Source organism: Rhinolophus ferrumequinum, chromosome 25 (assembly GCF_004115265.2).
Source record: "Rhinolophus ferrumequinum isolate MPI-CBG mRhiFer1 chromosome 25, mRhiFer1_v1.p, whole genome shotgun sequence".
In the NCBI taxonomy this organism is placed as follows: Eukaryota; Metazoa; Chordata; class Mammalia; order Chiroptera; family Rhinolophidae; genus Rhinolophus; species Rhinolophus ferrumequinum.
The window spans coordinates 5,556,524-5,578,461 of NC_046308.1; the positions used below are offsets into that span (position 1 = coordinate 5,556,524).

Below are 21,938 nucleotides of genomic sequence, written 5' to 3' on the forward strand. Positions count from 1 at the left end.
CCAACAAATAGACACGAGGTGGTGTCCCTTATAAGTATATTTATGTGTTCACACGCACGCACACACTCGACGCTGAACAGGGTGGGCGGGTCAAGACGGAAAGGACAGGAAGAATCCAGGTGGCACTGGCATGGGGGAGGAGGAGGGACAAAGGGAGCTTTTGTCCCTGCTCTGGCTCCCACCGATGGCCTCCTAACAGGAGGAGAACCTGGAGCTGGAAGAACAGGAAGTGCTTATTCTCTTAGAGGAAAGTTTCAAAGTGCAGTCATTTCTCTTTAAAAAGAGCCTCTTCCCTCTACTCTCTGCCCCACGACGAAAGCCTGTCCTCCTGCACAGGCTATCCTTGAGGCTGGAGCAGGACAAGGTCATGGGGAAGGGCATAAGGCCAAAGCTAGGAAGTGCCCAGGCCTGAGAGGGCTTAGGCATAATGGCTGCCAGGCGTCAGGGGACGGTCCCCTCTGTGGTCCAGCTGGTCCTGCAAGCGGGCGAACTCGGCCAGCTCGTTGAGCTCCTGGAACTGTCGGTCCGTCTTATGGCTGACCAGTGAGCGGTAGAAGTGGACGGCAAAGACGATGAAGACCAGGCCGAAGGGGACCATGATGGTGGTGGAGGCGATGGCGGCGGCCTGGCCCGGGGTGATGCCACTACTGCTGACATTGGCGACGGCGCCGGCAGCTGGGGGCTTGCTGGTGGGCCGTGGCTGGCCCGGCTGCTTCTTGAGGGGCAGGAACTTGACCCAACAGAGCAGCACGACCTCGGCCAGGAAGAGCAGCGTGCCGATGACGGTGGAGAAGGCCCAGGCCAGCTCGATGTGGCGGTGCATGCGCTCGTGGGGCGACTCCTTGACCGAGTTGAGGTTGTGCACATTGCTCACCGCCTCGATGTTGGGCAGAATGCAGGTGCTGATCATGAGTGCAAACAGGTGCACGGCCACCAGCACCGTTGTGCAGGCACTGAAGGCAATGAGCAGCCCCGGCGGGTAGTCATGGTCAGCATCCAACTGCACCTCCACCATCGCCACCTGGGGGGGGGTAGGGCAGAGGTGGGCTGAGCACCAGGACGGTCACAGCTCACCGGGGCTTTCCTCTGTCAAGCTCTCGGACACTGGGCAAGTCACTTGGCCTCTCGGACCCTCTGTTTCCACATCTATACAATGGGGATAATAAGATCCACCGACTTGGGGTCGAGAAGTGGTAGAAAGTGCAAGTGAAGAAAGCAGGCTTGGAGCCCAGGCTGCCTGGATGTGAATCCTAATTCTGCTCCTTACTACCTGATTTCCTTGGGAAAGTCACTGAACCTCTCTGAGCCTCAACTTCAACTTTCTTATTTGTGAAACAGGGACATTGTATTAATTCATAGGATTATTTTAACAATTTAATGAGAGCTCCTGGTACATGGCAAACACCTCTCAAATAGTAACCACTGAGGTTACCACCCAGCCAGGTATTCAAAACCAACCACCACAAACGGTTAAAATGGTGTTGTGTGTGTATCTCACTAGAATAAAGTTTGCATTAAAAAAAAAAAAAGCCCCCACCCCTCTCTCTCCCTGTTGGCCCCACACTCCCATTCTCAAGCAGAGGGGTGGGGGGCGGAAATGAAGGCCCTCGCAGGTCATGCCCAGGCCCTTTCTGAGAACACAGTACACCAACCAACAAGGAACCACAAGAAGTTTCCCAGAAGAGATGGGCTCTAGCCCAGTATGGTGGGACAGCCCTGGGGCCATCTCCTCCCCCGGCCCCAGCACTGGGCTTAGGGCCCCAGGGCTCAGGTACAGGCTGCTCCCCAGTTCCTGGGGACCTGTGGAACCAGGGTCACCAGGGGCACACTCTGGGCACACCGCCCGCTGCTTCTCACCTGGGCCTTGCAAATCACCCCCATGAAAAGGAGCCAGCTCATCAGATCTGCACCAGGAGCAGCGAGTGGTGGGCATACTGCCAGGGCCTGCCTAACGGGCCTGGGACAGTGAGCACCAATGGCAATACCATTAAGGGCCGTGACCCTTCATGACATGTTCACCAAGTACGTGCCAGGCTCTGAGCACGGGAGGTCTAATGCTGAAATGTGTCCACCAGCCCCAAGTCAGCCTGCCCTGACCCCTCCTTACTCCTGGGGAGGGCAGTGCAGTGGGCTCCTTCTTTCCCCACCAGATTGCCTTCTGCCTGGAATACCTGGCCCTGTTTGCTTGCTTCATTTCTTGTTCCTCTGTATCCTTACTATGGCCTGGAAAGGCAAGGTGGGCCCATGGTTAGGACCCCCAGCTCTGGAGCCAGGCAGCTCGACTATGAACCCTGACTCCTCTGCCCTTTTATTAGGCTGTGACTCTGGCCAGTTTCTCCAACTTTCTGGGCCTCAGTTTCCTTCTCTGTAAAACGGGAACCATGGCACATGGCTCATAGGTTTGTGGTGAGGACTGAGTTAATGCCATGTAAAATACTGAGTGCCTGGCACAGAGTAAACCCTCAGTGAAAGCTTTATTACTGTTACTCAGTTTAGGAAGCTCACTCCCAAACGCACTGTCACTACAGGAAATCGTCTGGGGTTTCTACACTCCTCCAGGAGGGATATGCACAATCTAGAGCTGATTTGGGGTCCGACACCTTTGAGACTCTGGTGACAATAATGGACACCTTCCTTAGAACACCCAGGTATAATATATTCATAGGACTTTTCAGGCAATTTCAATGGGACTCAGATTTTGCTCTGGATTTCCCACAGTTGATGATTATATGAACTTTTCAGCCCAGGAGTTTACAAAATGTTACAAGTTACTGTAACTCTGGAGCAGTGCCATTAGGATTTTGACTGCTTTTAAGACCACTGGAGGCCTAATGCCAACCCTGAGAATTCTTAGTATATGCTGGTGAGGGATATGGGGCATCAGGGCAGGCCACCAGGGCATGGTGAATCAAAGGCCACATCCGGAGGCCCTGTGGTCTGTTCCCAGGGCTGCCCACGCCGGAGAAGGGGGGCACACACCCTCTAGCAGTGATGCCTCCTGCCACCTCCCCACCCCCAGCACTTCCTCTTCCTGTTTTGGCCTGCTGCCCCGGAACCTGAAACCCGAGAAGCGACAAGCAGGAAAGCCTGCTGCTTAGCTGCCCCAGGTCCACTGGCTACTTACATCCTCACTGGAACTGTCTGAACCCGTTAGGCGTGTCAGGCCCTGGTGGTGGTGCAAGTGGGGGCATATACAGGTAACGCTTTCAATCTGTTCCCTTCCTGGTATCTCCCCCTCTATAAAGGTATTCAGCATGAACTGGCTCCACCACTTACAACGCTGGTGACCTCGGACAAATATTTCAACCTCTCTGGGCCAGAGCTTCTGCCTCTATAAAAAGAGGGGCCTACTTCTTATAGTTGTTGAGGATTCAATGAATTCACAAACATAAAAAGCCCTCAGAATAAGACCTGGCATAAAAGCAGCTTAACAAAGTGTCAATGACCGTTAGTAACATCATTCTTCTTCTTTTACCAATGAGGAAACTGAGGCTCAGAAAGCGGTTGGCTGTCCCAAAGGGACCTGAACTCCAGTCCCCGTGGCTCTGAAGCCTGTGTGCAAAGGAGGAAATGGCGCTTCTCTCACACAGTCGCTGCGCTAGACACAGTTTGTATCCCCTCTAAATATATGCGTTGCAACCCTCACCCCCAGTGTGATGGAGTTAGGAGGTGGGATCTTGGTGGGGGGGGTGATTAGGGCATGAGGGTGGAGCCCCCATGATGGGATTAGCGCCCTTATAAGGCAAGACCCCTTGGCTCCCACCATGTGAGGACACAGGCGCGAAGAGGTGTCCGTCAGCCGGAAAGCCGGCCTTTGCCAGACATCGATCGACTCTACGCGTGCCTTGATCTTGGACTTGCAGCCTCCAGAGCTGTGAGAAATAAACGTTTATAAGCCACCCCGTCTGTGGTGCTGTTATACCTGCCCACAGGGACTAAGACAGTTGCCGAAGAGATTCAATGAGGTCTTGACATGTAAGTGTTTAACACAGGGCCGGCCCACAGGAGGTGCTCAATAAATCTTAGTTAAAAAGACAGGGCTTGAAGCAGAAGAGAAATGACACCCTCTGCTCTGGCTGGAGAGAGCTGACCCCATGTGCCCCTAAACCACACCTGGCCAGACGGCCACGTCAGCAGGACAGAGACCACTCTTTCCACACCATGTGTCACATCCATAGGCTCATAGGCTGTTGGGACATGCCTGGCCTGGGGACACCAGAACTGGCCAGCCCTCCTCCGGTTCTTGGGCTGGGTGGCTCAGTCTGCGATGTGGGCCCTGTGAGGAAGAGCAAGGGGCCTGTTGCTGGGCTCCGGAAGAAACCCCATCACCCTCGCTGGACCCTACACTTCCTGGAAATTTCCCCGCAGGCTGGTTGTATGCAGCGTTCCCCCACTGGGGACCAAGTTCAGTGCCATGCTGCATAAAGAACTGGTTGGCACAAATCTTGATGGATCCTGATGGAAACTGTTCACCAGAAGAAAAGCCACTGCCTTTTCCAGAATGCTTCCGGCTTGGGAAATCTCCCCATGGGAAGGAAGAGTAAAGTCAGGGGGGCCCCACGGAATCTGGCAGGTGACTCCTAGGGCCCCAGCTGAGTCCCAGAGAAATCAGATCAGATTGCAAGCAGCTTCACAAGGTAAATATAGCCGGAGCCCGTTAACCCAAAATAAACAGCTCCCAGCCAGCCACAGGCCTGCTTCAACCTGACCACAGGGGTCCCAAAGGGATAGGAAGGGCAAGAGACAGCCAGCCACACCTCACACTGGTCCATGGACCCCCCCCACGGGGGACACTGGGATGCCAATTTTCAAGCATGAGCCAAGAAGCTCATGTGATTCTGAAGGGTAGGGCCTGGCTGGCTTTGCCAGGTGTCTGCCCACTATGCCTGAATGCCAACCACCTCTCCTCACTCCTGCTGGGCTCCATGGAGACCCAGGCCACCTGGCGACTGGAAGTCCAGGGCCTTCTGAGGCAGCCCTCCCATGACTGGCCCAACCCCAGCACCCACAGATGGGAGACACAACTCCCCTTTCCCAAGCCTGGGCTTGTTCACTTTGAGGAGGGTGGGTGGCTGCAGCCTGGAACAGGAGGGCCGCCAAGCCACAGTCACCCAGGGTCACCCACAGCTGTCTGAGCCTGCCGGCCCCACCTCAGATGCAAGCCATCTATTAAGAGGATTGAGGCCTAGTCCAGCAGTTTACAAACTCTTTTGACCACTACAGTCCAGTACTCCAAATGTTTCTATAAATAGACACACACACATTTTAACAGAAACAAAAGTTCCACCAAATAGATACTTATCCTTAAAAGCATGAACATGGTCTATTCTTACAATACGCACAATATGCTGCGCACGCTTTCTATTTCATTCCATTCTTATTCCATTAAAAAAAAAAAAGTGCTGGTTGCAACTCACTAAATTGACGTCATAAGCCACTAATAGGTGGAACTAGCCGGGCGGGGCGGGGAGGGGGAGAGAACAGGCCTAGACTCTGTCTTCATCTGGCTAATCCGACTTCTTTAGATTTTACCTTCCAAGTCACCCATTCCATGGCCTCCCAGCCTCCCAGGTTAGGACGGGGCCATTCATTCATCCACAGAAGATATTTATTGAGAACCAACTACGTGCCTGGAGGGTCTCGTGATTCTGCTGGAGAGAAAGCAGCAAGTACCGTAAGACAGCAACTGCCTGCCCCAGGAAGGATGGCAGGCACCAAACATTTAAGCAAATAAGTGTTTTCAGGCAGTGATTAGTGTCCTTGAATTAGTGTTCCTCCACCATCACACTGACTGACCAACATGTTCGGAAGATGTAGAGACATGTCCGGTTTCCTCCACTCCACTCTATATCCGCAGCACCCAGCGCCGGGCCTGGCCCTCTAGGGGCCTCAGTAAAAGAATGTGGAAGGAACAAATGGAGGTAAGACCCGACCTTCGGATATTTTGGCCCAAGGCCTCTAAAGTGTCCAACAGACAATCCTATGTGATCCACTGGAAACCAGAAGATCATATTAGAACTTCTGATGACAGTCACTGGTTAGTGAGCCCATCCTTTCAACTTTCCAGTGTTGTATTTTTGTGTATGTTTTCATACACACGGTGTTTTGTTAGAGCACACGTACATAAGCACCCATAAGCTAAAGGTATAATGCACATGATATGCACACATATTCGTATACGTAAGCATACAAATACTGAGGCTAGCAAGTTTTTGAGAGGCGTGTGCACTCAAAAGTTTGGAGACCACCATTTAGACCGGGGGTCGGCAAACTGTGGCCTGCAGACTAGTTTTTGTAGTTTTGTTGGCTTATAGCCACGCCCACTCACTTACCTGTCATCTGCGCTAACATGGCCATGTTGAGTAACCAGCACCAAGATCTCATGGCCTGCAAAGCCAAAAACGTTTCCTCTCCGGCCCTTTACAGAAAAAGCTGGCTGATTCCTGGGTTAGACCAAGGCTCCCAAAGAGATGTGTCACATCACAGTCCCAGGAGAGTCTCCTCTGAAGAAAAGAGTCTGTGGTCCCATCAGTTGGAGACATCACTTCTGGGGAGCATATTAGAGGCCCCCAGAAGTCCCACCAGAGAAAAACCGGCTGGCTTTTGTCTAAACATCCTCACTTTTATCTCTCCAAGGGATCCCCTCACAACACGAACAACCATAGTGCCCCGTTGGGAAGCCCTAGAGTTCTTCACGAGCCCTGGACCCAGCAACCAGCAGAGCTCAATACAGATCCCAACTGAAAATTCCAGAAATGGGCCACAGGCACCTGTGAAGTTTTACAAAAGGCTTCTCAGCTAGGCATGGAGCGCCGTCCCCTTGGGGCATTCAGCAAAATTCCATTTCTGCACAGCCCCAAACTGGACATCTGGAAGACTTCAAAGGCCCAGTTATCAACCAGCTACAGGGGACGTGAGAGAGGGTAGTTGAGTAGAAAGGCTCCGAGTCAGACAGACCAGGGCTTGCATTCTACTAGCTGGGTAATTATAACCTCTGAGGCTTCGTGTTCCTATCTATGTACGTACCTGTAGAGCTGAGGATTAAATTAGTGTGAAAGAAAAAGGCACGTGCCTGGTGTTCAGTAAATAAGTAACATCATCAACATTATTCTAGAACTCATCATGTGACTCCTCCGCTCCAAAACCTTCCATGGCTCCCCAGTGCCTGTACAAGAGTTCAAACTTCCTAACAGCCAGCCAAGGCCCAGCACCATCTTGCCTGGCCAGATTAATCTTTCTCTACAACTTCCTACACCCCCTCAACTCCAACCGTACCAGCCCCTCTGCCTTTCCCCGAGACCCTATCACTTCTCATCTTTGTAACTAACTGTCCCTGACACTTCCTCTGATCAGAGGGCTCTTCCCCAAGCCCTAACTCTACCACCCACAAGGCTCAGCTGGAATCATTCTTCTAAATCAGTTAAGTCTTATAAAAGCAGCCCCAACACCACGGGGACAAGGGTGAATGAGATTCCTGGATACCCAGGCCAGGTATATTCTAAGTGCTTTGCAAATACAGATGCCCCTTGATTTCTGATGGGGTTACATCCCAATAAAACGACTGTAAGTTGAAAATGTCGTAAGTCAAAAATGCATTTAATACAACTTAACTACTGAACATCATAGCTTAGCCTTGCCTACCTTAAATGTAGTCTCAGATCACTGACATTAGCCTACATGGATCAAAACCATCTAACATAAAGCCTGTTTTGTAATAAAGTGTTGAATATCTCACGTAATTTATCATGCATACCACTTTCACACCATCATAAAGTCGAAAAATCCGTTAAGTCAAACCTTTTAAGTCGAGGACTATCTGTACAGTGAATGAAGTGGGTACTGCTATTATCCCCATTTTACAGATGAGGAAACTGAGGCCCAGAGACATTAAGTGTCTTCCCCACTATGTGGAAGAGCCAGGACTTGAACCCAAGATGTGTGGCTCCAGAGTCCCCGTTCTTACTTTGCTTAAGCATACCCAAGCCTCCCAGCACTCTGATGCTTCCTCTCTCACAGCAGTGGGGCAACACCACAGACAGAGGGCTCCCCGTAGCTTATCAGCCAGGTAACCTCGGGCAAGTCATTGAACCCTCACCAGGTTGTGTGCCGATCACACGAGATGGTACAAGTCCAATACTTTGCACAAGCACAACGTCTAGCCTCTCACAAGGACCCAATCAACAACAGCAATGATAACTATTAGTAATTAGCTCTATGAGTAATAATTAGCACAATGAGCAGTAATTAGCACTATGAGTAGTAAAAGTAACGTCTTATTATCTCCGTGCCCCTTGCACTCTGAATCGGTCACAAAGGCTCAAAATAATGTCTTATGATTTGAGCCCTTCCTTCCAACTCATTTTCACAGAAATTCCAAGCAACTTTTAAACTCGCTCTGGAACCTGGGAACAAAAGGGTGCTGGCGGGCTGAGAACTTGAGGAGGCAGATAATCCAAAAATAATTGATCCCAGGTCGTGGAAAGCATTTTGTTTACGGCAGCAGGCTGACCTTCCCAATTATCTTCTGCTTAGGCTAACGTTACAGCCTGCCCTCCCCAGCAAACCAACATTGCCATGTGTGCCCGCCACAGTCCTGCAGGGGATAGGGTCAGGCCAAGCCTGGCAGCCTGTCACTGAGGTAAACTGAGGCACAGGTGGTCTGAATCATAGCCCTGGAGAGTACCTTTGGCTCAAGAGCACCTCCAGGATGCTGATCACGTACTACATCCAGGGTCCCTGGCAGGTTTGGAGTATGGATGCTGAGCTCAGACACAGCATCTTGTTTCTAGAAATGCCAGCAGGAGAGGGAATCTTGTCTGCAGAATAGAGGGTCCAGCTAAGGTGTACGTCATCAGATCCTGAAGATTCCTCAACCTTTCGTGAGCCTAACTGGGTCTCGTAATGAGTCCTCATACGAGCCCCTGGGATAGCAGGTTGTGTCCTGTTTGTACACATGAAAAAACTGGCCCTAAAGAGTAAAGTCGTTTGTCTGAGGTCCCACGGCCTATCTCTCCAACACATGAGGACACCTGGCCAGGCCCTTCCACCCATGAGGGGGGAGTCTCTCAATCCCCTCCACGCTCTTGGGAGACCCTCCCTCAATCACACCTGGAGACCAGGTGAGTCTGGCATCCCGCTCATTTTCCCACTCCTAGAGATCAAAGGTCATGTCAGCTCCTCTGGTTTTCCAGGTCTCTAGGAAGTCGTGGGGGCAGGAAATTGGGAGTGCTGACTCACAGGACGAGAGGAGTCCAGGAAACTCCACTCACTTCGTTCCCATGGTGCTGGGCTGTGTGGCACCCCTTGCTCTCAGAGGCTCACTCACAAGGCTGGGTGTCTGTGGTGGGGTGGGGCACAGGCAGACCTGCCTGCTGAGCCCCCCTCCCCAACCCAACCCCCATTTCTCCCATAGATTTCCAGGCACATGACCAACACAGTTACCCTCTTGTAACTGCTTCCCCAGAATGGAGACTGTCATAGGGCTCAGCCCTTGCCGGCCGAACTTTTGGGGATTCCATCAGTGAAGCCAGGAAGCCTTTGCGACACCGACCACGGAAAATAAGGGTCCCCAAGAGACAGTCTGGGTGAGCCAAGACCCTCCCAATGCGGCTGGCTGCCCCTGCCTCCAGACTTCCCTCACTGCTTTTAGCAAGAGGAAGAGGGAGGTGACATTTGATTAGCAGATCAGGCTTCTTCGGAAGGAAGAGAGGACTAGAGAAGGCAGGGCAGTGTCACCCACAGGATCCTCACTTCTGGAGTGGGATGGGGCCAGAGCAGCTATGCATTTATGACCCCAAGAAAAAGGGGAACAGGCATCCCCACCATCTTAAACCCAGAGCACCGCTGTGAAGAGCTGACAATCCCTGGTGTCACTCCCCTCCCCCAAACCGCAACATTTTATTTTGCTGAAAAGAAACTTTTCTGCTCTATTTCTCATTCCCTAAGAGGCCTAGTCCAAAGCACGTCCCTGGCTGGGCATCAATCAGAGCTCCATACACACAAATGACAAAAGTACCCAAGAGAGTTCTGGGTGCCCACTGACCTGGGTTCAAAGCCCGCTCCAGCAGACTAGCTGTGTGGCCTTGACAAAGTCCCATGACAAAAATCACCTCAAAGGATGGTTGAGGAGTCAGTGTGGAAGTTAGGAAACCTACACAATGCCTAGTACATAGTGAGTGCTTGGTAAATGCCAGCTCTTCTTCGACATTCTTCAGGCAAAGGCAGAGACTGGTCTCTTATGACCTGGGATTGAAACACCAGAATTTCATCACATCAGCCTAAACTACAAACTAGTGTCACTCCCTTACACACACGCAGTTTCTTTCTTCTTTTCTCAAGGCTCCCTCAATATAACTCTTCAAGTCAGAGAAGCTTCTGAGTAGCAGCCTTCATTTAACCGATTCAGAAATCAAGGCCCAGGGAGAGTTTAGTCTGAGGTCACACAGGCAGCCAGTGGCAGAGCTGGGAGTGCTCTTCCCACCTCTAATCACCTGGGCTCTGCACTGTGGCCCAGTGCGTTCTGGGTCTGCTCAGGGCTTCTAAAAAGTGCAGGCTCCACTGTCTTGGCCCACTTGTTTGCAGAACACAGGGAGAGTACCAGACATACTCCCTTCCCAAGAAAACACAAAGGGTGCAGCCACTCCCTCCCTCAAAGCTAAGGGCTTAGCTCACTCACTGAGGAGCAGGAGTACTCCCGAGCTGGAGACTTTTTTTTTTTTTGGCGAGGGTGGGGGTGTGTGTGTGTGTGTGGGGATGTGGGCAGATCCCATTCAAGCCGGCAGATAATCACGCATTGTAGTGCCCCGCCCTGGGAGACTTCAAGATTCCAGGCCTGAAGGCATCCCCAGGGCCACTTCTCTGCCCACCCAGCTGCCTCACTTACCCCACCCCTCAGAGGCTCCCTTCCCACTCCACACCAGCCCTGCACTGGGAGAAGAAACCAGGCCTACCCCCCAAATCAAGAAAGAGCCCATTCAACGGGGAACATGTCCCATCCTCCTCCCCCACACCCAGTGACTCAGTGGCAAGTTGCTGGAGAAGAAACTGAGGGTGGGGAGTGGCTGTCAAACCCCCAGGCTCGAGACTCTCGGAAAATGTGGTAGGAGAAAGAGTGTCAGGAAATCCCCTCAATTAGGTGACAAAAGAACGCAGCCAATACCTCTGATCTCAAGCGTGGGTGCACGACAGACAGCTCTGGGGTCTAGCTCCGCTTTCCCACCTCCTGACACCTGCTCGCAAGATCCCTTTATGTCCTTTCCCCCAAACATATGTGGGGTCGTAGGCTTACAAATCTACTTCAAGGATCCTGCTGTTTCTCCCTCCTTGCTGCATCAAGCTTGCCCATCTGAGGCTCCAGAGCCCCCCCAACCCCGGACATTTGTATGACACCTAATCGCCCACATCGGGTGTCACTCGTCGCCCACCTCTTCTCACGTCAAGCCCCTCTGGCGCCTTCCAGCGTCCACGACAGCCTTCTCCCAGCTCTTCCCCTTACCCCCGGCCCGCCTAGCTTGCTCCCCTGTGGGCCCCGTCGGGGCTGCGGGCTGGAGCGGCCAGGACAGGAGAGGGGGCAGGGCAGGGCGGCCCAAGCTCACCATGGCGAAGCCGGAGAGCAGAGCCGAGGTCCGGCTGGAGGCTTTGAGCTTGGCGCGACTCAAGTAGAGCTTGCGCCAGGACAGCGCCTGCATCGAGTGCTCGTTGAGGCTCATCACCTCGGAGTAACTCTGACCGATCCAGTCCGGGTAGGTGACGGCAGGCGGCGGCGGCGGCGACCCCGAGGGCTCCCCGTCCCCGCTGCGGCGGCGGCTCCGGCGGCTGCCGCTGGTGGTGCTACCGCCGCTGAGGGGAAGCTCCGGGCTGTTGCTGCTCGGGGGCGGGGCGGGCTCCGGATGCATGGAGCACGCTGCAAAGGCGCGGGCCCGCCCGGGCGCCCGAGGAGGCAGCGGCCCCCACTCCCCGCCGCACCTCCGCCTCCGCCTGAGGCAGCCGCCGCCTGCCGCTCGTGCGGGCCGGGCCTAACGCGACCGGCCGCGAAGGACTAAGAGGAGGTCGAGGAAGCAGCTGCAGCCTCGGCTCGCAGGCCAGCGGCACCGCTTGCAAAAACCCGGGCGGCAGCGACGCGAGCCTGCGCGCGAGCCAGCGTCCCGGATCCCCCGGCCAGGACCCTCGGCGCGCGCCGCGATTGGCCGCCGCCTCAGGCTGATTTGCATGCGCCCCCGCCCACCCTAGCACCCCGCCCACGAGGGGTGGGTGGTGCCGGGGCGAGTCATGTGACCCGCCTCCTTCGACGGCACCGCCCACAAACCCTGGCGCGACGCCGCCGGCGTCCGCGCTTCTTCCTGGAAGTGCCCCAGACCCCAAAACCCCGCCACGCTCCGTGTCCCGGCGCCTCCCATCTCCGCAGCTGCTTCCATGGCGCTCCTCCCGGACTTCGGACTCCTTAGTCGGGCTGCCTGAGGTCACCTCTGGGCGCTTCCTGAGGCCTGTTTCCCCCTTGGAACAAGGTAGCTCAAGGTCTGAAGGAAAAGGCCAAGACCTTAGAGTTCATTCATTCTGTATTTATTGAGCACCTACTGGGTGTAACACTTTTAGGCGCCGAGGGTAAGATAGTGAACCAGACGGACAAAATCCCCCGCCTTGAGGCACAAACACCAAGGAGTAAATTATAATAGTTTAGTGGTGATAAATGTATAGAAAAAAATAAGGCAGGGTAAAGGGGGTGGGCCGGGCTTCAATTTTAATGCTCTGGGCGGAGATTTTTTTGTCTGTTTTGTCCAGTTTGTTCACTTACAGTTCACCGTCTGACACAAAGTACACTGGCCGGTACCGGATAACACACAACATTCAGCAAGTGTTTATTGAGCACCTATTAAATGCTAGGCTGAGGAATTCCAGGAAAATGGTAACTTTCAGTGGAATCTTATTTTTCGTGTACAGAGGGGCACATGTCTGACTTGGGCATATTTGAGCTGAGACCTGAATTAGCAATGCAAAGAGCCAGCGACCTGCATTAGGGGAAGGGAACAGCAGGTGCAAAGACTCCGAAGCAGCAATCTCTGGCTGTTGGAGTGTTAGGAGGCCAATTTAACTGCAGAATAATGGAGGACAGGAGTTTGGTGGGGGTAGAGTACTGGGCTAGGAAATGTCCCCTCCGGATATCAGCTCCAGGAGGACAGCGATCTTCACTGTCGAACTCAACCCCCAGTATCTAGAATATTGCTTGGTACATACGCGGTGCTCAGTAAATATTTGAATGGATAAGTGTGGGAGAGACAGGAGTGAGTGATGCTCACTAGCCCGGAGTCAAGTCACAAGCAACTGGCGTTCCAGGTCCGCCAGTTGTGAAGTATAACTCTTGTCACCACTAGAGAGCGCCCCTCCACTCACCCATATTATGAAATAAAACTGAAGTCCCTCCCCCCTCCCCCCCAAAAAAAGTTTCTGGGATTCCCCAGAGGCCTTTCTCTGTTTTTATGAACACTAGGGTAGAGCACTTGGAATTTGAAATCTCACCCCACTGGACTTGTTTCTTTGGTGGCCTTTGTACTTGCCATCTGTGTCTCAGCTCAAATATCACCTCCAAAGAGAGACCTTTACTATTTCACGTTCGGTCATTTCACCCTGTTTTATTTCTTTTATAGCTCTGATCGCCACAGTATCTAAAATCACTTTATTTATGTATTGACCTGTTGGTCCGCACCCCTCCCCCCCAACATGAGCGTCCTGAGAGCCAAGTTCCTGTCTGTTTAAATCATTTTGCTATCACCCCAGGGTCTCTCAGGGTCTCGCACACACCAGAGACTCCCAATGGAAAATGTTCAATGAATAAAATAATGAAATGTCCCTGGTTCCGAAAAGCCCCCAGTTCTGAATTGGGTACACATATTCGGAGGCTGATGGGGCCTGAGGGAGGCCAGCAGGTCTGGAAGGGGAAGAGGCTGGAAGCTGGGAGGAGAGATTTGCTGATTAAGTAGAACAAAAGGATGGGGGGGTGGGGGCAGGTGCAACTCAACAGAGGGCTCTGGGGGGGTGGGGCCAGGTTTCCTTTCTCCTGCTCCTATATCATGCTCCTCCCCCTCTCCTAATTCTCTGGGGTTTGAATGCCACCATCTGCACAGAGGAAAAAAAAAGTGCTCTCCAGACTTGGGGAGGCTTCTGAACAACTCGTTACCCTCCCTGGGGCCTAGATTGCGCACGTGGTTGCTAACTTTTCCCCACCTTTCTTGAAGCCACCTGGAACAGAGAGATGCACCAACCCCATCCCAACCGCCTATTTAACAGATGGAGAAACTGAGGCCCCAGAGACAAAGCACCTTGCCCAAGGACACCAAACAGGCCCATGGAAAAGGATCCGAAATTGGACCTCTGGCTTCCCACCCCCACAGTGCCTCCAAGCACCGTGTGTGGGTCCCCCTAGTGGCCAGGGAGGTGTATTCTCTGCATTTTGGGGTTTATATTCCAAGAAGCCAAGTAGAATTTTTCAGTCAACTCGGCGCATGAAGGTATAAAGATCCAACTGAAAGGGCTGTTGCAACCCGCCCACTGTGATCGATGGGCATAACCCAGGGCTGTTCAAAGATGGCACGAGCTGCCTTGACAGGTAGCAAGCTCATTATTGTATGGGGCGAAAAAAATAATTAACATTGTAGTACTTACAGTGACAGGCACTATTCTAAGCCCTTTTTAATAAAGAATGTATATATTCACTACAAGTAAATACATACTATAAAATATATTTATTAAATATATTAAATCATATATCATAATTTATTATATCTAACATAAAATAATTATATATTTATTATTTTATTATATTGAACTCAGAAATTCCTTACAACAACCCATCTGGTTTTACAGGTGAGAAAAATGGACAGAGCCGGTAGTTAGTAGTACAGGACATTAAACTCATTTGGTGGCTCTCCAGAGTTTGGGGCTTAACCACCACCAGAGTCTCCCCGGACTCTTCATCAGAATCTCCAGAGGTATTTTGTTAAAATGCAAGTTACTACAAACACCCACCCAAGCAGTTTAGTTTTAACAAGTTCTTGGGGTAAAGTTTGAGAACTACCGCACTAGATGAGCTTGGGTTTTTAAGTACTTTTAGTCTTTACCGTGGTTAAGGTTGGCTGTCCCCTTGGCCACTCAGCTGCAGTATGACATTAACCTCTCTGAACCCCCACTCCTTGCGAACAAAAATTGAGCTCTTACAGATACCTATTCAGGGACCCTGAATTTGAATACCCAGTCACCCATCCCCAGGCAGATGTTTAGGAGGGGTAAATCTGATGCCCAAGTGAAGAGGGACCCCGTACCCCTTCCTGCCCAAATAAGTCCTCGAGGAAGACTACTTTCACTTTAGTTCAAAACGAGCATTTTGTCAGAGCCCATTGTGGTTGCTGGCCTATTTACTCCGTTTCTCCATCCATGCCTTCCCTCTGACTGCTCTGAGGTTTGAAATCCCAAATTAATAAGAAGAACCACCATTTCTTGAGCTTGTGCCTTTACAGAACTGTGCTTGTATACCTCTGACGATGGGAAGGTCATTCCTTCCAGAAGCCATGAATTTCTGTATCGGTTTTTTCCTAGTAGTTCAAAAGTTGTCCTGTGGAGTTGGCATTAGCCTCCCTATGACTCCCTCTATGGGTCACATAGAATGTATGAAATCTCTCAGCTGCCCAGCCTTGGTGCCAACTCCACAGGACATTTGGGAGGCAGCTTTAGCTAGTGATCCACAAGGCTTTCACAAAGAACTGGGTGAAGGAAGGGGACGGGTTGCAAAATTCATAATTAGGGTTTATGTTGTTCTCAAAATGATTCTCTGGACTTGGAGCTCAGAGATCATGTCTAGGGGAACCCCCATCTGCCTCCCTGTGCCCCATTTCCTGGGCTTGTAGGGCTTACTCTTCCCCCTGCTCAAAAACCATTGCTGGGTCTATGGCTTCGTGCCCAGGCCTTTTATGGGACTTGCTTTTCATGTCCTGGCTAAGAAATCCTTCCAAACCCCAAGGTCATGAAGATATTTACCTATGTTTTAAAACCTTAAAACATAGATTTTAAAAAATCTTTAGTGTTTTTACTTGTATGTTTACTTGCATGGTCCACCTCAAACTGATTTTTGAGTGAAATTCGTAGGTTTCCCCATTGAAATGCACGGACATTTTGTCAAAACTCAAGTGACTATACAGGAGGGTCTGTTTCTGGACTCTATTCTATTCCATTGCTCTCTCTGTCTATTCCTCTGTCAGTATACACCGTCTTGATTACTCGAGCTTTAAAAGAAATCTCGCAGCCATGTAAATTAAGTCTTTCAAGTTTGTTTTTTTCCAAATTTGTTTGGCTATACGAGGTGCTTTACATCTCTCTATATATTTTGGAGTAAAATGTTGGGATAAATTTTGTCAATACATACATGCTTTGGGAATCATTGCATCTCTTAAAGGGGCGAGGTATCAGCAGAGTTAAATATCTTCCTGGAAGATCTAATCCTCCCTTAGCAAAACAGGACCAACTAGATCACACTGTAGGGACTGAGCATCTGAGATCAGAGATTATTATGGGTTGAATTGTGTTCCCCCAAAAAGATACATTCAAGTCCTAACTCCCATCACCTTAGAATGTGACCCTATTTGGACAGGGTCTTTATAGAGGTACCCAAGTTAAAAAAAGGTCATTAGGATGAGCTCTAATCCAATATGACTAGTGTGCTTATGAAAAGGGGAAATTTGAACACACAGATATGCCCAGAGAGAAGATGATGTGAAGAGAAACGGGGAGAATTGGGCAATGCCTTAGGCTCTCAGAAGCCAGGAGAGAGGCTGGCAATAGATTCTTTCATAGAGCTTTCAGCCAGAACCTGGCCTTGCCAAGACCTTCATTTCAGGCTCAGTCCTCCAGAACTGTTAGATAATAACTTTCTAGTGTTCTCAGCCACCCAGTTTGTGATACTTTGTTACAGCAGCCCTAGGAAGCTAAGGTAAGTACCCTGTAGTAAGTTGAGGTGGGGTCTTCAGCCAGCCAAGGAAGTTGAGGTCTAACGTGTTTATCAGGGGGCTTTGGAGCTAGGCCCACCTTGATTCGAATCCTGGCTTTGTCGATTTATAACCGTGCCACTTTGGGCAAGCAACCCAACCTCCCTGAGCCCCACCTGTAAAATGGGACTAGTAATGGGACTGGGCAGAAAGGGTTGTTAGGAGTATTTTGCGAAAGAACATTTGTCTGGCAATTAGCACAATGCTCAAGAAACAGTGGTTACTCTTTTCCTTCTTGTTGGATGTTCTGTGCTCAATGAAAGGGGATCATCTCATTCCAAATCTAATGAATCAACTAATCTGTGAGTATTCACAAAAGTATTAGTAAGACTCCAACTAGGTCAAACAGAATAGAGGAATTGATACAGAGAATTGCTTCATAGGGAATGGAAGAAGTGTGGAAGGCGGCAAATGGCAGAGTGACTAATCTACAGATTAACGACGGCAGGAGGGCCGCTGCCACCCCGGGGGAGGAGAGGCAGCAGGAGGACACTGTGTTGCTGGTACCCAGGAAGGACTGGAGTCTCCAGATAGAAGCTGGTCCCACAGGAAACGTAGCTGCTGCTGGAGAGAGGGAGAAATACCCCAGCTTCCTCCTGCCCCCCTCCACCACCTCCCAATGGGTAATGTATGCAGGGAACCAGTTGATTGGCCTGCAGGGATTGGCCACTCTGTGAAACAGCAAAGCAGAGGAAGGGCGAGGAATGGCTTTGAGGGCAAACACTTGTAAATGGGGGTTACATTTAATCTCTGAAATTGGGATAATGGTATCTATGAATGTCTACTCAGAATAGTTGAACACACAAAACTGTACAACACAGATAAACGGTTCAGCCCAGTGCCTGGCACACAGTAGGGAAGTACCTTGCAAATGTGAATGAACAATCTAGTTAGCTGTTTTCTGCTCAGAGGATGAAAGGAGGGAATGGGACAGAGGCCTGGGAATAAACTCAAGGTACAGGAGCAGTGCTGGTGCTGGTGATATTTTTATCTTAAGAGACGTGCCCCCCTGTCCCCTCCCCATTCTAAGCTGGTGACTCTCAGTCTCCTTTTAGAACTCCTGAGTCAGGGCTGACCACATGAAGTGCGGGGTAGTTGGGAGTTTGGTCTCCAGGCTCCTTCAAAAGGATTTCAAATCCACTCAATTTTTATTTGCTCTGCTTCCAACTGCTGCCAAACTTTCCTTGCCTCCTCCATCCCGGGCTGAGCCGTCTCCAGACTCTCTCTTTGTATAATTAAAAAGAAAAATAGAACAGCCGATGTTGCCAAACATGTGTTTAAAGTGACACCCTGGGTTCAGGGAGGAAAAAATAAAAACGTTTAAGGTTTAGATTAAAAGTCTCCACGCTCAGCTGTCTCCTGACCCTGGGCCGCCTTTAATCCCTGGCCCTGGCTTATAGAAGCCTTTTAACTGAGGGCATTTATTTCCTAAAGAACGGTTCCAGCCTAATCACATAAAAATGCCCAGCCTCCCAGGAACAACCTGTCAAATGCAATGTGGGGTTCTGTGAGGCCCTGGGGAAAGTAGGGAAACTGGGGAGCTGATCACCCTAGGAGTCACCCCTGAGTCCTTGCTTTCCTTCACGTTGCCCTTCCTCCACCACCACCTAATCCATCGGAAACCCTAGTCAACTGCAGTAACCCTTAACATTTTCCTAACAGCTGAGCTCCTCTCTCCAGCATCTCTGCTTCCATCTTGTCCGGGCCACTGCCTGGAAAAGTCTGCCGTAACCTGCTCCCCGTCATCCTGCTTCTACTCTTGATCCTTCTCAGGTCATTCTGTAACAGCAACCAGAAAACTCTTAACGTAACAAATCTGATCCTGTCCCCTCTCTGGTTGTATTAGTTTCTGATTGCTGCTGTAACAAATTATCACAAATGTAGTGACTTAATACACATTTGTTCTCTTACAGTTCTGGAGGTCAGAAGTGGAAAGTGAGTCACGGGGAGGGGACTAAGAGTAAGGTGATGGCAAGGCTGGTTCCTTCTGGAAGCTCTGAGGGTAAATCCATTGCCTTGCGTTTTTCAGCTTCTAGTGGCTTGAGACCCCTTCCTCCTTCTTCAAAGCTCATCAGTCCAACCTCTGCTTCCATTGTCTCATCTCCTTCCTTCTCTGACCCTCCTGCGCACCCCTTATAAGGACCTTTGTGGTTACCTCAGGCTCACCTGGATAATCCAGGACAGTCCCCCCTCTCAAGATCGTGACTTGATCACATCTGCAAAGCCCCTTCTGCCATGTGAGGTAACATGTTCACAGGTCCCAAGGGTTAGGATGTGGACCTCTTTAGGGAGTCATTGTTCAGCCATACACACTGCTTAAAGCCCTCCAGTGGCTTTGCATCTGACTTAGAACAAAACCCAAGCTCCTCACCCCTGGAGGGAAGGTCTTACCAGATGTAGCCCCTTCCTGTCTCTCGTACACCGTGCTTCCGCCTCCCCTCAGCTTGTTTGCATAGCAGCTGCTCACTTCTCACTGGCCAAGTCCTCAAGGCCTCTGCACACACATGCCGTTCCCACTGCCTAAATGCTCTTCCTCCAGATCATCACATGGCTGGCTGCTTCTTCCCTTTTAGACCTTAGCTCAATGTCACCTTCTCACAGAGGCCTTTCCCTGATTAATCCGTCTGGCCCGTCCCTCCCTGCCATCTCACACCACCAGGGTTTGCTTAATGTCAACATAAGCCTTTATCATTACCTCGTCTTGTTTTTTAAATTTGTTTACTTATTTAGTATCTCTCCCACTAGAATGTGAGCACATGAGAGAGATAAAGCCGCCCTTGCCTTGTTAACCTCGGCACCCCTAGTAACTGGTACCTCGCGGATCCTCCTTAAATGCCTGTTGAATGGGAAGATGACAGTCTGGACAACTGGGGTGGTCCCTGGGCTTCAGTGTCCAGGATTCAGGCTCAGGATGGAGGTAGTCAGAATGGCAGGAGGGCATAACATCAAACGAGTACTTCCTGTGTGCCAGGCCCTGTGTTAGTCCTCCCTTCATGGAGTTCAACATTTATTGAACACCTACTGTGTGCCAGGCCTGGCCTACTGAATGCTAGGCAGTGTACATTTAACAAGCATCTACTGTATACCAGCTTCTCAAACCAGTACCTGCATACATAGTAGTTCAATAAATGCCTGAATCAATGCATGCCTTCCAGGAGCCCCAGTCTTCCTTCTGGAATGGCCTGTAAATAAACAAGTCTAACATGCAGAGGCAGAGATGAGGCTCTCGTGGGCGTGCTCAGAGCACAGCACCCCTTGTCACCTAGTACTGCCAAGTACCTTTCCCAGACTCTTATCTCCTCACCTGGGACCAGCTCTTTGAAGGTCAGGTCGACTTGCCCCTCACATACCAGCCTGTCCGTCCGCTGGGCACCCAGGAAGGACTTTGCCTGTAGCACGTGTTCAGTGTCTGTTGTCTGGGCCCTGCTGCCGGTGAGCCAGAAGTCTCCGACAAGCGACCCCTCTCCCATGTGGCCTGACTTTCCCAGCTATGAATGAAGGATTTGGGTCCCCCTCCTTGGTACAACCCCTTGCCTGAATGTCTTGTAAAAATTCAGACAATGCACAGAAGTTGTTAAAGGCTCAAATCCTTACCATAGTCACAAGGCTTTGCCTGATCTGATACTTTCCTTCCCTACCCCCCTCCTTTTAATTGTGGTAAAATATATGTAACATCAAATTTACCACTTGAACCATTTCAAAGTGTACAGTTCGGTAGCATTAAGTACATTGTGTTGCGCGACCAGGGGACTCTTGGGAAGTTATTTGCTTATCAGGTGCAGAGTTTCTGTTTGGGATGGTTATGGCCTGAATGTTTGTGTCCTCCCCAAACGCATGTATTGGGGCCCTAACCCCCAGTGTGATGGTAATTGGAGGTGGAGTCTCCGGGAGGTGATTAGGTTTACATTAGGCCATAGTGCCCTTATAAGAGAGAAATAGAGAGAGAGAGAGAGAGAGCTCTCTCTGTACATACCCCCAGGAAAGGCCATGTGAGCACACAGGGATAAGGCATCTGTCTACAAACCAAGCCTTCACCAGGAACGGAATCTGCTGGCACCTTGACCTTGGACTTCCCAGTCTCCAGAACTGTGAGAAATAAATGTCTGTTGTTTAAGCCCCCCAGTCTATTTTGTTATATTGTTATAGTAGCCCAAGCTAAGACAGGGATGATGAGAAAGTTCTAGAGTTGGATGGTGGTGATGGTTGTACAACAATGTGAATGTACTTACTGCCACTAAACTATAGACCTAAAAATGGTTAAAATGGTAAATCTTGCCTTATATACCGGGGGTGCCAAAAACAATGTATGCTAGTGGACACTTTGGTCAACGTTGCTCAAACAGTAGTTCGCCGTCATCAGAAGTATCTGGACGTTGATCGGAACCACTTTGAGCACCTCTTGTCATTGCAGAAGTCAAACGTGACTTGTATTCATCTTTTGTTATCGGTATATGTTGAGTATTACAATTTTAATACAGTTTTTCTTTCTTAAAATGTGTATACATTTTTTTGGCATCCTCTATATATTTGGCCACAATTGAAAAAAAAGTGTTCAATTCAGCAGTACTTTTACTAAAATTGGAACATAACAGAGGAGATTATCATGGCCCAATGCACCGGGGGTAACATGCAAAATTGTGGAACATTTCATATTTAAAACAACAACAAAAAACCATTATCAGCACCTTTCTTTGAAATTTTCCATGGCTCCATCCCAGTCTCCTCCTAACTCCCCAGAAGTTTTGGATTTATCCCTTAGTTGTCCCATTGCTTTACTACATATATACTGTTTTCTTTGCCCTGTTTTTGAACTTTATATAAATAAGCTTTACTGTGCACCTACTCCTGCAACTTGTTGCATTTCAGTTCGACATTTTTTGGTCAGTCATCCATGTGGATGCATGGAGCTGT

The 21,938-nt window shown here is 50.3% G+C and overlaps 1 protein-coding gene and 1 non-coding gene across 2 annotated transcripts; one reads left to right on the forward strand and one right to left on the reverse strand.

Annotated features, from left to right (window-relative positions):
* Positions 1 to 18: 18 nt before the first annotated feature.
* On the reverse strand, positions 19 to 12,155 carry ORAI1 (ORAI calcium release-activated calcium modulator 1). The gene is made up of 2 exons (XM_033097731.1): positions 11,595 to 12,155; positions 19 to 1,021 (listed from the first exon to the last, which is right to left on the reverse strand). The coding sequence occupies exons 1-2, from the start codon at positions 11,892 to 11,894 to the stop codon at positions 419 to 421; spliced, it is 903 nt and encodes a 300-aa protein (XP_032953622.1). The 5' UTR covers positions 11,895 to 12,155; the 3' UTR covers positions 19 to 418.
* Positions 12,156 to 21,575: 9,420 nt separating this feature from the next.
* On the forward strand, positions 21,576 to 21,684 carry LOC117017916 (U6 spliceosomal RNA). The gene has a single exon (XR_004422147.1). It is a non-coding gene; the product is annotated as a U6 spliceosomal RNA (small nuclear RNA).
* Positions 21,685 to 21,938: the final 254 nt, after the last annotated feature.